A 17,392-nucleotide genomic window follows, 5' to 3' on the forward strand; every position below is an offset into this window, starting at 1 on the left:
CGCCTCGCCCCAGCCGCCCCCCCCCCCCCACTAACTCTGAAAGGAAAGCTGGTCTGCGCTTCCCCCATCGCTTCTCTCCCTTTAATGCTCTCCGTTATCAATTATGCATCAGCTTGGGGCCAGGGAGTGAAGTGAGGAGAGCTTGGGGTCCAAGGCTCCGCGGGGAGCGGTGCTGCTCCATCCCCACCCCAAGTCCCCGGGACTTCTGGATCCCAGCCCTTTTCGGCTCCATTTTGCCCTGGGTGGGGGGTCCTCTGGGTTTTTTGCCCCGCTAACAGAGTAGGGCAGAAAACGTCCCTCCTGGAGCCTTCCGTCGGGGCGATCTCATTGGGGTCTTGGGCTGAGGAGCAAAGGAGACGGAGGGCCATCACCGGCTTTGGAAACTCTGCCCATTCCCTCTTCTCTGCCAATTCCCAGCCAAGGGGGAAGGGGAGGCAGAAAGAGAGCTGAGATCACCCCTGGGGTTGCCTGACTCAGTCCTTCTCCCTATTTTGCTGTTCTCTTTCTGCGTCTCCTTCTCTCCTTCCCCTTTTGTCTCTCCCAAAAGGCAACGATATTGTGGAGTGGCTTATCCAGAAGTACTCCATCTCAGAGGAAGGTAAGAGGGCATCAAGGTTGGGAGAAACTGTTTCCGGCTTCGCAGGCAGGAGGAGCTGACTAAACATTCCCCTTGTCCTCCGAATCCCCGGGAAGCCGGAGAAACCCACGGTTCTTTAGCCTGTCTACAAAGACCCTGAGCTGGGCCTCTTCCTCACTGCAGTCTCCCACACACGCTCCAAATATGGGCTTCCCCCTCCCCTGCCAAGTCTTTCCTCTAGAAGAGACCGAAGCAGCGAGGGCTCCGTCTAATCTCGGAGATGGTTTTTGGTTTTGATTTCGGTGCTTGTTAGGCAGTGCAGTTCCAAAGGCTGCCAAAGGCAGCGAGTGCCCTAGCGCTACACTAAAGGTCTTTGAGCCACTGGCTGGGGAGGGGGCAGAGAGGCTTCTTGTCCAGCCTGGGCTTCTGATCGATGTCCGCGGCTCGGAAAGGCTCCTCCAACTCCGAGATGCTGTGATGGGGGATGGGCCTGGGCTGCTCAGCCAGGAGATGGGACCTCCCTAAAAGGACTGGGGAGTCCCAGCGAGGGCTGTGCAGGTCGTTTGCACGCGTAGGTTTCAAATCCTGCTACTGGCTCTAGAAGTCGGATGCCCCTTCTCCAGCAGCCTTTACTAGGACCCTGGAGCTGGGCTTTCATGCTGGCCTCACTGGGGATCCCTATTGAGTTCACTAGCTTTGCACCCATTCAGCTCCTCCCCGGGGCACTGGGAGACAGCTAAGGCCAAGAAGACCCTATTCTAGGAAGGCGCTTGGGTAGAGACTGAGAATAACCCTGGGCTCTGGCCCAAAGGCTGGAGGCTGGAATTGGGCTGAGTCAGAATCCTTCCTGCTCTCCTGGAGTTTCTGATCACCCTGGCCTGGCTCTCCTCCTCTTCTTCCTCTTCCTCCTCCTTTTTCTCTTTCTCCTCTTCCTCTATCTTCCTTTTCATTCTCTCCCTTCTCTTCCTCCTCTTTCTCTTCCTTCTCTTCATTTGCTTCCTCCTCTCCTTCCTCTTCCTCCTCCTTTTCTTCCTCATCCTTTTCTTCTTCCTTTTTCTTCCTCCTCTTCTTCCTCCTTTTCTTCCTCCTCCTCTTTGTCTTCTTCCTCTTTTTGTTCCTCATCCTCTTCTTTTCTTCCTCTTTCTTCTCCTCCTCACTCGGGGCCTACAGAATCATGGGAATCAGTGCAAGGTTAGATAAGGAAATATCTCTTGGCACTCAGCTCATTCTGTCGCCTATAAGAGGCTTTTCCTGATTTCCCAAGTTACTAATGGCTCCCCACCCTGAAATCATTTTGGATTGTGTTATAGAACACATTTGTTTTCCCCCAATAAACTGTTAATTCCTTAAGGAAAGAAATTAGACAGCTAGCTGGCATAATGGATAGAGGGGGGACTTAGGAGTCAGAAAGACCTAAGTTCAAATTCTCACTTGGTCATTTCCCAACTGTATCCCCAGGCTTAGTAGCTAATCTCTCTCTGCCTCTGGTTCTCATAGGTAAAATGGAGGTAGTAATAGCACCTCCCTCATCCAGTGGTTGTAAGGATCAAATGAGATAATAATTGCCAAGTGCCCGACACAATACCTGGCGCATAGTTAACAGCTATTATTATTATTAGAAAATAGATCAAATGCTTTACAAATATTTAAAGCCCTACATAACTACTCGATATTATTATTGTCTCTGTAGCAAGTAGGGTTTTGTTTTTATCAGAGCTTTGATTTAATCAGGGTGGAGCTTAAATAATATGAAGCTTCAAAGCTGCTCTAAAACTCTTGGGACACCCTGTTTTATGGTTGAATAATAATCATGGGGAATATAGGTGTGGACTACCCATACATTGTTAGAGTCTTTGAAGGGTGTGGTTGGTTAATATTATAGAACTGAGGAGAGGGACAAATTTGGAAGTGAAGGCTATGTAAAAATCAAAGGTTTTAGCATTTTAAAAAGTGTTCCCCAGAACTAGATAGCGTTCCCCAGACCTGATCTCAGGCCAGATTTCTCTCTGCAGAGTCTCTACACCTGGGGAATCTCATTGTGAAACATGGCTACATCTATCCCCTGAAGGACCCTCGATGCCTTGTGCTCCGAGCAGATGATTCCCCTTACAGGTTCCAGGTGAGGCTGGGCTTCAGATCAACCCTCTCTACAATGAAGGGAAATCAAGACCCTAAGAGGGCGAGGGACTCATCCAAGATCATACAATGAATTTTGAATGCTTTGATGGTGATGGTGGAGGGGTGTCTAGACCTCCAGTGGGACAACCTCCAGACAGCTAGTCAGGGTATCCATTTCCTAGATTTACCTTTTTTTTTTTTTAAACCCTTACCTTACGTCTTGGAGTCAATACTGTGTATTGGCTCCAAGGCAGAAGAGTGGTAAAGGGTAGGCAACGAGGGTAAAGTGACTTGCCCAGGGTCACACAGCTGGGAAGTGTCTGAGGCCAGATTTGAACCCAGGACCTCCCGTCTCTAGGCCTGGCTCTCAATCCACTGAGCTACCCAGCTGCCCCCCTAGATTTACCTTTAAAGAGGTTTTCTGGGACTAGGGTTATGGGGGCTGGGGCTAGTCCTGTATATAAGTATTGATCAGCTCCTCTCCCTCACTCAGGCCTCCTGGATTGCAGCTGCCCTCCTCCCAGTTCTTCACTCCAAGCAAAAAGACTGAATTACATTTTTCACATAATATTTTTTACTTTATAAAAATGGCAATGAGGAGGAATGAGGTGGTAGCAGAGAGAACCCTGTACTTGCTGTTGGAAAATTGGAGCTTAAGCCTTACCATCCTAATGGTGTGTGGCTATGGGCATGTCACTAAAACTCATTGAGCCTCAGTTTCCTTCTCTATAAAATGGAACCAATTCTTAAATCACTCATTTTGTGGCATTGTTATAAAGCAAATTGCTTCAGGGACCACAAAGTGCCAGAAAAATGGGAGAAGGATTTGGAATCAGAGAACCTGGGTTCAAATCTCAACTTTTTTGCTGATTACAAAAGGTAGACACTGAAGCCTCACTGAAGAAGACACTGGAACTTCAGTCCCCGCACTTGTTAAATGAGGTCCTTTCCAGCTCTAAATATGTGGCCATACCATCATTATTATTGCTACCCCTTCCATAGACCCATTGCGTGACCTGGGGCTAGTTTCATCCCTCTCTGGGTCTGCACACGTACAGGTATGCTAGGTGACTTCCAAGGTATCTTCTGTCTTCAAATAACAATCTCCCCCGATTTTTTTTTTTATAAAGCACATTTTTGTTTAGTCACTCACTACAACAGCCCCACGGAGCAAGCTGGGCAGGTAGCATTGTCCCCATTAGATAGATAAGGAAAACAAGGCCCAGAGAGGAAAAGTAATTATAAGGAAAACAAGGCCCAGAGAGGAAAAGTAATTTGTTCCAAGGTAGACAACAGAATCAATGGCAGAACCTAGGACTCCTCATTTCCAAGGCTAAAGCTCTTCCCCTTGCCATTTTAGGTTGAAGGAAAGAATGTGAGCAAAAGCAGATAGAGTTAAAAAAAAAAACAATTCAGAGGAACAGAGGGGCTCCATCTTCAGAAGTAGGGGTACATAATATTAGAGGGGTTGTTTGGAGCCCCAATCTGGGTGGCAGAGGGCCTCGAATGCAACAAATAAGGATCCAGGAGCGTGGGATAGGCCATCCATGTTTGCTTGTTCAGGAAGAAGCAGGGATGCTGGGGTTGCTGGGTGGTTCAGTGGATGGAGAGCCAGGCCTAGAGATGGGAGATCCTAGGTTCAAATGTGGCCTCAGACACTTCCGAGCTATGTAACCCTGAGCAAGTCAATTCACCTTACTCGCCTCACCCTTATAGCTCTTCTGCTTTGGAACCAAGACTTAGTATCCATTCTAAGCCAGAATTAAAAATAAAAAGAAGGGATGCTGTCCTTAGGAAAGAGCATCCCTCTGCCCTGGCTTCAGCCTAAGGTTTGGGTTTAATTTTTCACTAATCCTCTCCTTCTGTAGCAGCCAGCTTTTTACAATCTAGGACTCAGTCTCTTACCTTATTCAAGAGGCTTTTTCTCAGTGCCCTTCCATGCCAGGGCCTTCCCTAGAAGATAACCCCCCAGTGTATATTGTAAATAAATGCAGGCACCTGGTTATTTGCATGTTGTCTCTGCGTTAGAATGTAAGCTCTCGAAGGATAGAAAGAGTGGTTTTTTTGCCTTTGTATCCCTAGCACTTTGCACAGTGCCTGACTCAGGGTTTAAAAACTGCTTGTGGACTTGATTTGACTGAGTTTAGAGGAAAGTCTGGATTCCTCCAGAAAGGCTTCCTGGAGGAGGAGGAGGAGGAGGTAGGAAAGAAGAACCCACTCTGCTCTTTCCAGCGATAATGTTCTGCTCTCTCCCTCCTCTCCCCCAGACACCCTATTTCTGGATGAGCACTAAGTGGCCAGCTGCTGAACTGGATTATGGTGAGTGGGTCAGGGCCAGCCAACAGATTTTGAATGATTTGGGGATGGGGGTGGCTCCAGAGGCTATGTCAAGTCTTGGGAGATCATATTAGGGCAGTTCAGCTCCCCCTTTCTACAATGAAAGGAAATCAAGACCTAGAGAGAGTGAAGGACTTGCCTAAGGTCTCCGCTCTTCTCCCTCGATTTCTCCTCAAGTCCTTCATCCTTAGGACAGGGACAGGGTGGGATGATGGTGCTGGGAAGAGCTGGGATTTAGCTACCCCCTTCCCTTCTGCACCTCTGCTGGGGTGGTGGGGAAGGGGCTTACTTAGCCAGAGACAGTAACTGAGGTGGCTCTAAAGCTGGCCAGAGAGCCAGGTTAATTGCCAAGTGCAGTGAATTGCAGCTGGATATAGAGTCCCCCCCCAAAAAAAAGGGGGCTGGGAGTATGTGGGGGGGGGTGGTCGTGTGTACACACACCTTTTTATGCATCTATGCCGTATCTATGTTTCCAGCTATCTATTTGGCCAAGAAGAATATTCGGAAACAAGGGGACCTGATTGACCATGAAAAGGTAGGATGGCCCCAGCCTCTCTGCCCCCCTCCACCTCCCCACTGAAGGGGGTACCTGTGGGAGCTTATAAGCTGCTGCAGAAATGACACCCAGGTGCCCAGCCCCCTCCCCTCTTGGCTAGACCCCACTCAGAGTAGCCCTGGGGCCCTCCATCCCCTGCCTCTCCCTCCTGGGGTGACAGACAGCTGTGAGGCAGGGGCAGGTTTGGCTTGGGCTGAGGGCTGCCTCTCTTCCTCTCCCGGCTCCTACAGGATTATTATAACCAGCTGCATAAGAAGATCAACCACACATGGGACTTTGTAGTGATGCAGGCCCGGGAGCAGCTGAGGTGAGCATCTCTTTGCCCTCCTCTCCCACCCCAACCCCATCCTCAGAACATAAACCCTGCCCGACCCTGGCCCCAGCCCCAGCCCCGGCCACTCCTTTTGGCCCGGATCCCCCAGGGGCCTCGGAAATGCAGAAATAGAGCCCTGGCCCGGGGGCTGTGTCAGATACTCCCCTGCCTGGCTCTCTCTCCTCCCTCCACTCCTACTTCTCTCCTGGCACTGCCTAGAGGAGGGGGCTGGGAACAGGAAAGGAGGGATCTCAGGAGAGATACAGAGCCCAGAGCTGAGCCACTCAGCTGGGAAAGGAGATAAGAGACAATGGGGATGGCCAGATGTTGGTCAGCGGCCTTCCCAGATGTTGGGGGGGGGTGGCTGATTAATCCAACAACCCAGAGTCTCCCCCATCCCCACCCCCTCTGCTTAATCCTCTCTGAAAGCAGGGATTAGAAGCAGGCTCTCCCCTGAGATCAGTACATCCCTGGCCTGATCTCTGTTTGCCCGACATCTCCCCTCCTCCCTGGCCTGATCTCTGTCTGAGCATCTTCCCTTCCCTTTAGAGCAGCCAAGCAGCGCCGGAAAGGGGACAGAATTGTCATTGAGTGCCAGGAGCAGACTTACTGGCTGGTGAATCGGCCCCCGGTGAGACTCTCCCTACATTTCCCTCAGAGCTTTGTGACATTGAGCAGATGGCTTGACCACTCTGGGCCTCAGTTTCCCTTCCCCAATCAATGAGGGATCTGGACCAGCGGAGAGGATGAAAGGAAGGAGAAAAGGCCTAGGGGGAAGGGGGTAGGAAATGGTCCTTGGAAATGATCAATAGGGAAAGGGTTTTAGGAGATAGACTCAGAAAAAGGCGCACTGAAGACAAACTTTCTCTGAGGCCAGCTAATAGGGATAGGGGGCTGGTGGGGCCTCATGGTGGGGGAGGGTGTAGAGAGGGGCCAGAGAGATGGATTAGAATTAGATGGATGGAGCTGGGATATGATCTACTTTCCTTAGCCCCTCACACTCTTCAAGCTGGCTTGGGGTCACTTCTATTCTCTGTCTCCCTCTGTTGTAGCTGAAGGTAACTGCAGTCTCTGAGAGCCACCCAGTAGGGTTTGGGGGAGCTGGGACCCCAGAGGGTGTTTAGTTTTCAAGTGATTCCCTGCCCTTCCACCCCCCTACTCAAAGCCGGGTCAGTTGGGAACCAACTTTCCTTTTCTGCTTTGTGAAATGAGATCAGGTCAGGATTTCTTCATTCCCACCTGGCACCAGGAAGCAGGAGGTTATGTGCCTGGAAAGATCCTGCCCAATGGACCTGGACCTAGGGAGGGGGCAGCAGAGCCTTAACACTTGCCCAGCTGGTTCCATTGTGCCCAAGCTACAATGTGAAGGATAATTAGGGGGATGAGAAGCATTTTCAAGACCAAGGATCCATAGGTTTATAGTTCTAAAGTTGGAAGGGGCCTAGGATGCCACTCAGGTCAGCTCCTTCCTTTTACAGTTGGGGAAACTGAGGCCCAGAAGTCAAGTAGCTCGGCCAAGGCCACACAACTAGAACATATCAGAAACATTGTAGATCTGACTTCAGCAGCAGTACCCTTTTCACTGTGCCCCACGAGTGGGCGAGGGGATGGGGCTGTGAAACCCACTGGGGGACAGAGGTTTGAGGATGTGGTAGACAACAGGAAGTTGAGAATTGACTCCTCCACTTCCCCTCTCCCCCCATTTCTCTATCAGCCAGGAGCCCTGAATGTGATGGAACAGGGACCAGAGCGGGGCAACTGCTATACCTCCAGGGTGCAGATGGTGAGTGGCCCTGCCCTGCCCTGCCCTGCCCTTCCTTCTCTGTCCTGGATCCCTCATTGACCGGGAATAACAGCCCCAGCCCCATCTGCCCAATAGAGGCACTGTGAGCAAGGTCTTTTGTAAATTCTAAAATCAGGAAAGGATGACTGGAACACGAAGCCTCTGGTAGGATTTCAGGATCTTTATCCAGAGCTGATCTTGGCCTCTTTTCCCCCTCTGCTTCCCATCTGGGGTCCAGCTGTGACTTTGGATTAAGATCCAACATGTCCCTAGTTTCCCCGACTCTCTCCATCCTGCTCCCCTGACCATACATAAAGAACTGACTGAAGCCACAACTCGAATGGGAATGGGAAGCCCTTTGAGGAACATGGATCTGTCGGCTTATAGATCTATAGCTGAAGGGGCCTGGGATGCCACTTAATCCAAACCCCTCATTTTATAGGCAGGGAAGGTGAGACCCAGACCCAATGACTCGACCAAGACCACACAGCTACTACATGTCAGAAACAAATTGTAGATCCTCTGATTCCAGAGGCAGTGCTCTATACCCCATGGGCCAATGAAGCCCCCATGTGGAGACAGAAGATTTGAGGAGTTGTCTTATGTCTGGTGATGGTTGATTATCTCTGAAAGGCTGAGACCAGGCTGAATTCCTTGGCTTTTGAATTTAAAATCAGACCTGAAATGCCAAAGATACAGGGGCTTCTGAGTGAGAAAGCTCCAGGAAATTGAGATTTCCTTTTCCCTTTCTACTGCCTAGACTCAAAAGCCTTAAAAAGAGAATTCCCAAAATCTCTTTCCTTCCAGCAAAGACCAGCCCATTCCTTTGTGCTAGAATCCGGGGGCATGGGGTAGTTAACATTGGACCCCAAAACTAGATAGATTTCCATGGCTATAGCCTTCGGCTGGGCCCAGATATTGTGATTCAAGGCCCACAATAGCTCTCTGGGATGGAAAAGCTGAGATTCCTACTGGCACTTGAGTTATTTGATTTGACTCTGCCCCCAGGCCTATGAATGGGAACTAGGTGGGTCTAATCTAAGCTTGGGTATCTAGTAGATATGTTGTCAGGCCTGGAGTCAGGAAGACTGATCTTCCTGAGTTCAAATCTGGCCTCAGACACTTGTTAGCTACGTGACCCAGCTGGGCAAGTCACTTCACCCTGGTCACCTCCATTTCTTCATCTGTAAAATGAGCAGGAGAAGGAAATGGCACACTAGCATCTTTGCCAAGAAAACTCCAAATGGAGTCACGGAGAGTCAGACACAATTGAAACGACTAAACAGTTCAAGTTTGTGACTTTGAGCAAGTTCCTTCTTCTGTGGCCCTGTTTCTTTGTCTGTAAATGAGAGGGTTGGACCAGCTGATCTCTAGGATTCTCTACAGCTCTGAAATTATGGACATTTGTATATGCCTGATCTACACCGAGGTCCTGACCTCAGATGCATCCCCAACGGAGGAGTTGGACTCCACTGAGCTAGCCACACTCTCTCCCGGTCTTCCTAATGATTAGAGGTATTGGGATATGAGAGGCTGGTAGGATTAGAGCTCAACCAGGCTTTGGGACTGGAGAAGTGATCAGAGGAGAGGAGGAAAGGCTGTGCCCTCCTTAGCATTTGTGGGGAGACGCTCTAACCAACGAGCTCTATACTTTATGCCTATGAGATAAAAAATAAATAGAATTTATTCTAATCTCATGACAATTCAGTGAGATAGGTGCAAATGAGGAAACTGAGGAAAACAGAGGTTAAATTATTTGCTCAGGGTTTTGCAATTAGTCAATTTAAATCAGGATTTGAATTCAGGTCCTCTTGAGTCTAAGCCTAGCACTCTCTTCATATTCCATGCCACACAGGTATCTCACTATTTACATGGGTATGCTTTCTCCTTTTTCTTGTCTCTGGTCGTGAGTGGGAGGGAAGGGATAAGGAATTATTCCCCATTAGGGTGTCTCATGGGCCCCCGTTCACCAGACTGCTCTGCCCTGCCTTCACCCTTCCTGTCTTAATTTTTTCCAGACTAAAAATATGGATTTTTATAAACGAGAGGTAAGCCCTTGGGTTCTATGGAGGTGGAATGCGTCTTGGGGTCCGGGATCCTTTCATGTGGGGCCTGCTGGGAGAGACAAGATGATCGGACCAAGGGTAGACTCTGGTTACCTCCTGGCTATGGGGATACTCCACTTTAAAGTTTGTTTTTTTTTAATTGGGTAAATATGGACAATGATTAAAGGTGAGGGAGGCTTCCCAACTGGAAGGTTGTCCCCAGCTGGCTGACCCCCTCCCTCACTCCTTTTTCTCTCGTGCCTCTGCCCAGATTGAGTACTGTAAGAAGGCGATGAGTAGGACGAGGGTGAAGTCTTCTATCTGCCTGGAAGCGTGAGTGCCTTTGGACGGGGAGGAGCGGGGTCCAGAGGGTGGGGATGTCCGCCCGGAGGCTTCCTTCGTACTCCCCCCGGCTCCGTAATCCCCCATCTGTGATTTCCCGGGCGTACTCTTCCTGGAGCAGCTCTTTCCTTTCTACAAGGCCTTCTTGGGTGGTGAGAATTCTCCCCAATCATCTGCCCTCTCTGGCATCACCACTCTCTACTTCTGTGACCCGGACCAAGTCATACGTCCAGCGGTGGGTGGGCCTCAGTTTCCTGGGTTGGACTCATCGACGGCCAAGTTTCCTTCCAGTTCTAAAGCCATGTTCCTGTTATCCTTGTGGGCTCTTTTTATCCAGGTACCTCAAGTTCAATGATCAGTACATGCCCCATGACCCCATCATGTCTGGCTGCCTGCCCAGTAACCCTTGGATCACTGATGACACAGACTACTGGTCAATGAATGCACCCACGTGAGCACTCGTCCCAGCTGCTGCGGGTGGGGTGGAGGAGAGGGGCTGGAGAAGACGGGGAGACCCTGGGCCCCAGGAGGATCACTGCCCCCCACACACTGCTGATTCTTGGTGGGGCAACTTGGTTCCAGAATTCACTGAGGCCATCCCATTTAGGGGGCCTCGTCATTCAAGGGAGCCAAGAACTAGAGGCTGTGTACTAAGGGGGCTTGAATTGGCCTCGAGCTTAAAGCAACAACTCTAATGGGCTCTGGGAAGGTCTTTCCAATTCTGATGGCTTGAGGCAGGGGGAGATGCTTGCCTTCTGTTCTGTTTTTCCCCTGGGGTGGGGGACAGAAGTCAAGAGGAGCTCCCACCACCATATACACATTTATTGCCTAGGGTGACAACACCTACTAAGCTTCGAGTAGAGCGCTGGGCCTTTAACTTCCGAGAGCTCCTGGGGGATCCTCTGGGCCACATACAGTTCATGGAGTTCCTCAAGAAGGAGTTCAGTGGTAAGATACCTTCCCCTGGCCTCTACCCCTGGCCATGCTCCTCTGTCAGAAATAGGGACCCAGGAGCATGTGTAGAGGACTGAAGCTGAGACTGGCTAAGAGTCTGAGGCAGGATCTGCACTCAGATCTTTTTTTTTTAATTTTAATTAATTCGTTAAATTTATTTATTTAGAATATTTTTCCATGGTTACAAGGTTCATGTTCTTTCCCTCCCCCATCCCGGAGCTGACAAGCAATTCCACTGGGTTATACATATGTCCTTGTTCAAAACCTATTTCCATAGTATTCATATTTGTAATAGTTGAACTCAAGTCTTTCTGACTCCAAGTTCGATACTGTACCTGGTCCCCTAGCTCCCATCATGGCTGACGTGATGATGACACAGTCCTTTCTGCTCCAGGCTCGGCCTTTTTCTTCCCAATTCTCTGGCTTTCCCCATTTCCAGTCACCAGGCAGGGGCATAAAGAGCCAAGAACTTCCCCAGAATAAGGAGCCAAAGATTCCTAATTCCTCCCCAACCAGTGCGGATAGGGAGGGAATGGGAGGATGAGGAGAAGAACGCCTCGATGTGTAGTTCGGGGCCCGGCTCACTCTCCTAAGCCAGCTCTGTGTCCCTGGACATTTCTTCTCTCTCTCATCTCTGGTGACCACCCCGTCCCACCCAGCTGAGAACCTGAGTTTCTGGGAAGCGTGCGAGGACTTGCGCTACGGAGAACAGTCCAAGATCGCAGAGAGCGTCGACTCTGTCTACCAGTGAGCCTCGCCTCTTCCCTTGCCCCCAGATCCCAGCTCTGGCCACTGACTGGTCTTGGGTTTCCTCCACTCCTGCTGGGCAGGACAGACTGGGAAGGGCCATGCCTTTGGGTAGGGGATCTTCTAGTCAGATGGGCCTTTTCAGGGCCATTTGGTCCATTCCTCTATTGTCTGTATCCAGCTCTATTGGGGTGAGGGTAGGATGGAAAATTTCTGACATCATAACTGAGGGAGCACTTGAGCCCCAAAGCTGCCTCCCCGATACTCCCCAAATGAACCCAGAACTTTCTTTTGAGAATGGTGCCCCCAGTCTTCACTCTCTGATGAAGGTGAGTGGGATTAGCCAGATGGGCGGCTGGATGCTGAGGCAGTAGGTGGGTCGTCCAGTGGAGCCTGCTGCGTGAGGAATGAGGAGGGGCAGCCTGGGAATGGGATATACATTACCAAGACACAGGTCCCTAGTCACAAAGTAAAAGAGCAAAGGGACCGTGCTCCTCTCCCTACCCATTTAAAAAGTACTAAACATCCCAGTGAGGAGTAATATCTCATTTAAAGCTATAGAAGGATTCATTTAACAGTCCAGTGAAAACCAGAATGACCCACACAATAAATACTTAAGAGTGGGGAAAGGAGAGAAAGGAAGAGTAGCAAAGATGATTTTAAAGATCTTTATCAAGGGGGCATCTGGGTAGCTTAATGGATTGAGAGCCAGGCCTAGAGACAAGAGGTCCTGGGTTCAAATCTCGTCTCAGATACTTCCCAGCTGTGTGACCCTGAGCAAGTCACTTAAACTCCATTGCCTACCCTTACTACTCTCTCTCTCTATATATATACACACACACACACACACATATATATATATATACACACACACACACACATATATATATATATACACACACACACACATATATATATATATATATATATATATATATATATATATATACACACACACACACACACACATATATATATATCTTTATCAGTGCCTCGATGGTCAACGGTATCTTAAAGGCAAGCCACAGGTTGCAGGTCCTTCTGCTAATTTGTCCATGTTTCTCCATCTGTTGGGGTTCAGACAGTTTCTTGCCCCTGGAGCCACACGTTGGGTCAATATTGACAGCAAGACCATGGAGAAGACGCTGGAAGGCATTCGCAGGCCCCATCGCTATGTCATGGATGATGCCCAGATGCATATCTACATGCTCATGAAAAAGGTGCTGGGGCTAAGGGTGCTCCTTGGAGTTGGGAAGAACAAAAGGGTTCCTGTCTTACAGGATCAACTCCTAGGCCCACATAGGCCCACATAGGCAGGGAAAGCAGAAGACCTCACATTTGTCTTGGAGAAACACGAAGGAGGTTCCCGGTGAATCGCCTCCTTTGCCTGTCTATGGGCACTTGAAGGTCAAACAGCCCCTGGCAGATCCCTGAGCTAGAGGCCGGGAGACCCTTAATTTGGAGAAGCTAAAAGGGGCCGGGCTTCGAGTGCATTCATTCATTCACCTCAGCTTCCAGAAGGGTTCTGGAATGAAGGCTACCTACAAGTATAAACATAAATGTCACACCCAAACCCAAACCCAACGAGGATCAGTTACGGGGAACAGAATAGCCACTTGGATGTCGGGCATCCGAGATGAGTTAGATCTGACAAGACCAGGAAAGCATGGCGTAATGAGATCTTTATGGACTCTGCTCACAACATTGTTCCTAGACCTTGGTGGAAGGGGGACATTATCAAATAGTGGGGGAAGTTGTGCTTACCTTATAGGTATTAATTCTAAAACAGATGAGTAGCAAGGGCTAGGCAAAGGGGGTTAAGTGACTTGCCCAGGGTCACACAGCTGGGAAAGGTATCTCTCTTTAAAAAAGGGGCTTTGGCCTTAATCACGTCCCAGCTATGTGACCCTGAGTAACTCAGAACACAGAACTGATTCTAAGATGGAAGGTGAGGGTTAAAAAAAAAGGAGCTAAACATTTATTAAAATGGCAGCATGGAGTAGTGGCAAGAATCCTGAGTTTGGAGTCAGAGGGCTGAGGTTCGAATCCTCTCTCTCTGCTCCTAACAACCCGGGTAATTCAGGGTGAGCCACCATTTCTTTGGGCCCCACTTTCCTGGTCTGTAAAATAAGGGGAGTAGACTAGCTCTCTAAACCCATCACTCCGTAGTGAACTACTTGAACAATCTCTTTCTGTTCTGCAGAAGGTAGCTGGGAAGTGAAAGCACCAATTTCAAAACAATTGCATTTGGAATAAATAAGGTGGTCCCGCTTGTTTTTCAGGATTCCTATCCCAGGTTCTTAAAATCTGACATGTATAAGACACTGCTGGCAGAGGCTGTGATTCCACCCGAAACTAAGAAACGGTGAGCTTCGCCCACCTTCCTGCTTTGGTCCCATTCTCCCTATTTCTTAGACTCTGAAATTCTGTTTTGGAAAGGACTGGAGGGTTGAGGCCCCTCCATGAGGTCTCCCCCATGGCTTTGTGTCACTGATAACCACTCCCTTATGTAAGAGAGTCGGAATTGGGAATTACCATGCAGACCAGCCTCACTCTATCCCCTTCCATTCTGTGGGATGGGTCAGCTGTGAGAAGTCTTATTGAGCCAGGGGCCTGGGGGCAAAACTGGAGAATGGTCAATAGAAGAAGTGATGCCCAAGGCCTGAGACTCTTGCCTGTCCTGGGTCTCGGCATTTGCACTGTGCCTTGGGGTCCCTGCCTTCATCCTCCTTCCTCTCTCTCTCCAGAGTGTTCCCATTCATGAGGAAGCAGCGGCACTCCAGTCCTAGCCCAGCCCTCTTCCTGCCCTCGGGAGAACAGGAGCCCAAAGGGGACGACAAGGGCAAGGCCCTGGCTCCTGGCACCTCTGCTGGGGAAGGGGAAGGCTAGGCAACCCAGGCGTCCCTTCCCCTCTCTGCTGCTGCTCCTCCTTTTCCTCTGGTTGGCCGCCTGGACTCGATCATTGGAGAGGGCAGGGGGCACAAAGAGAAAAGAGCTTCTTGAACTGAGATGGCTGTGAGGACACCCCTCTTCTCCCTCCTTATCCCCACCATGGCCAGCGGCTTTAAGGAGAGGTCACCTCCCCCAACTCTTTAGCCCTAATTCGGAGTCAGTCTTTGGGAGAGGAAGCATGGTGCGGTGGCAAGAACAAGGGGCTACCAGTAAGGAGACTCATGTTCTAGTTTTAGCTCTGTTGCTCCTTGGCAGGTATATTAGGCAAGTCACTGTCTGATCCTCAATTTCCTTACCTGTTCAAGTTAGACTCTAAAGGGCTTGGACTAGAGGATCTCTAAGGATTCTCTCCCAGCCCTAAAATTCCATTATTCATTCGATGCCCCATTCAGCCAACCCTTGGGTGACTTTGGAAACTGGCTCTTTCACAACAAGCTCCGTTAGAAACTTCCTGGGGCTGTAGGCGAGTCGTTATTTTTAAGCCTCTTTTGGGGACAGCTCATCAAGGAGCAGCTGTTATCCACCTTCAGGTCTCCAGGAGCTCTGGATAGCCAGGTGTGCATAGGCCCAAACACGCAGGAAGCACGCTTCCGTTTCCTCTTCTTCCTTCCCACGGCAGATTCTTTTAGTTCCGAGGGATAGCCAAAAGGGTAAGTCTGTTCCATTGGACCCTCCAGGGTAGAGCAGGAACCCTGAGTTTGCTGGGAGGAAAAAACAGAGCAAAGCGTCCTGCTTCCCCAATATCAAAAATGAGAACGAAGCCACTAAATTCCAATTGGCCCCCGAATCAAAAGAATTTTGGATTTGAAAAGGAACTCCCAAGCCATCTGGCCTAACCATATCTGAATGAGATTCTGCTCTACTTCTCCAAAAACTGTTTATGTGACTGTTGGCTGAATGTGGTTAGAAGACAGAACTCCTTCCTTCCTGGAGTCCGTTTTATTTCTGGAGACCTCTGATTTTTAGGGCACCTCAAATACTGAAAACTATCACGTCCCACATCGAGCCTTCTCCAGGCTAAACATCCCCAGTTCTTTCACCTCATCACGCCACATGCCCTGATCTTGAGACCCTTCACCATAAAAGCTGCCCTCTTCTGGATACTCTCCAAAATATGCTATTCAGAATCAAACTTTGATATTCCAAGTCATTGTCTGACCAGGGAAAGAATCTACCATCCCCACAGCGAACACCGTCCTTCTTTCAGTGCTGCCATATCATACTGCTGACTTGTTAAGCTCAGTCCACCAAGATCCCTAGATCTTTTTCAGATCAACTTTTGTCCAGTCACTGCATCACTATCTTGCACTTAGGAAGTTTTCTAAACCCCAATGTGAGGTTTTACATTTATCTCTTATTAAGTTTTGTCAGATTAGATTTGGCTCAATAATCTAGCATGTCAGAACCTTTTTTGGATACTGATATTATGATCCAACATGTTAGCTATCTTGTTCGCTTTTTAAAAGGAAAGCCAAAATAGCGTTGGCTACTCTGCTTTTTGGCAAAGAGAGCACGCTAGCGTGTGTCTGTATAATTGGCATCCTGTCACTATTGTACCATGCCTCTCTGCCAGGCCTGTGATGTTTCCTAAATTTTTCATTTCCTTTCTGTCCAGAAAAGATACTGCAATGACAATATCAGTTCTGTTCCTGTTTCTGTTGATCTTTATGCAAATGTTCTCCACCATGTTTTCTTCCTCAAATTCCTGGATTTTTAAAAATAGATTTATCTCAATATATAATGCCACTCCCTAACCCACCCCCACTCCACTTCCCTAATCCACCCTGTTGCTCTTGAATCTTTCCTAAGGCAGTCATGGATCTTATCTTATCTATGAGTCTCGGAACAACCCAACGGCCAAATTTTGCTTCCTGGTATTGTTATTACCAACCTTGTCTAGGTTCAAAAATGACCTGATGTCCAAAAACATAGGTGTCTAAGCCTGTGGATTTTCATTGCGAATTCCTTTTTTGTGGGGTTTGCCTCATGAATTTCTGAGTATCTCTACTGTGCTGTTACAGTAATGAGGTGGTTTTCTTCTTTTCCTTTTTTTTTATTTAAATCTCTTTTGATTAATTTTTATTTTTAAATATTTTTCCATATTTCCATGATTCATCTTTCCTTCCCCTCTCCAGAGCTGATGAGCCATTCCACTGGGTTGTACAAATGTTTAAATCTCTGAGAGGGGGCAGCATGAGGGAGTGAAAAGCTGTCAAACATGGATCCCCGCTGCCCAACATATCTCCAAACCAAATTGGGAAGTATTTAACAAAATAAAAATACAATAAAACATCGATAACATAAAGGTGGTTTTCTAAGGGAGAAGGCAGCCAGAAGGCCCCGTTTCTATTTGAATTGGACACTGCTGGTAGAGTGGATAGAACAGACCTCGGATTCACTTTCTACCTCTGACACCTGCCAGCTGCGTCCTCCTGCTAACTCACTTATCCTTTCAGTGGCTACGGGCAGAAGATACACTGGGAGAGGGAGTTTCCTCAGGTGGAAGTTACTACTCTAAGTGAAATCCAGGATCTAGTCTCAATCCCTGTTGATTAGATTTGCAGGTCTACTGAAAATACATTCTGATTGGTCCTTATTAGGTTGATTTCATCCCTGGCAAGAATTCTTCGCTCCCAAGTTTTAGCCCAGAGCTCAGAAATCCCAAATC

The 17,392-nt window shown here is 48.8% G+C and overlaps 1 protein-coding gene across 2 annotated transcripts in view; it reads left to right on the top strand.

The window, feature by feature from the left end:
* The window catches only part of RGS11 (regulator of G protein signaling 11), a 17,820-nt gene extending 653 nt beyond the window's left edge, over nucleotides 1-17,167 (top strand). Inside the window, exons 2-16 of one of the 2 annotated variants that reach the window (XM_044657650.1) lie at nucleotides 548-598; nucleotides 2,590-2,706; nucleotides 4,886-4,894; nucleotides 5,509-5,567; nucleotides 5,819-5,895; nucleotides 6,451-6,532; nucleotides 7,616-7,684; nucleotides 9,703-9,732; nucleotides 10,001-10,062; nucleotides 10,409-10,522; nucleotides 10,904-11,019; nucleotides 11,685-11,772; nucleotides 12,854-12,992; nucleotides 14,055-14,137; nucleotides 14,520-17,167. In XM_044657650.1, coding sequence (XP_044513585.1) covers nucleotides 548-598; nucleotides 2,590-2,706; nucleotides 4,886-4,894; nucleotides 5,509-5,567; nucleotides 5,819-5,895; nucleotides 6,451-6,532; nucleotides 7,616-7,684; nucleotides 9,703-9,732; nucleotides 10,001-10,062; nucleotides 10,409-10,522; nucleotides 10,904-11,019; nucleotides 11,685-11,772; nucleotides 12,854-12,992; nucleotides 14,055-14,137; nucleotides 14,520-14,661 — 1,238 coding nt within the window. In that variant the 3' untranslated portion in view covers nucleotides 14,662-17,167. Of the gene's footprint in view, nucleotides 1-547; nucleotides 599-2,589; nucleotides 2,707-4,885; nucleotides 4,895-4,962; nucleotides 5,015-5,508; nucleotides 5,568-5,818; nucleotides 5,896-6,450; nucleotides 6,533-7,615; nucleotides 7,685-9,702; nucleotides 9,733-10,000; nucleotides 10,063-10,408; nucleotides 10,523-10,903; nucleotides 11,020-11,684; nucleotides 11,773-12,853; nucleotides 12,993-14,054; nucleotides 14,138-14,519 lie in introns of both variants that reach the window. The other variant, XM_044657643.1, reaches the window with a different exon arrangement.
* The last annotated feature ends 225 nt before the right edge of the window (nucleotides 17,168-17,392 follow it).

The sequence above is a fragment of the Gracilinanus agilis genome, chromosome 1, assembly GCF_016433145.1.
Source record: "Gracilinanus agilis isolate LMUSP501 chromosome 1, AgileGrace, whole genome shotgun sequence".
NCBI lineage: Eukaryota > Metazoa > Chordata > Mammalia > Didelphimorphia > Didelphidae > Gracilinanus > Gracilinanus agilis.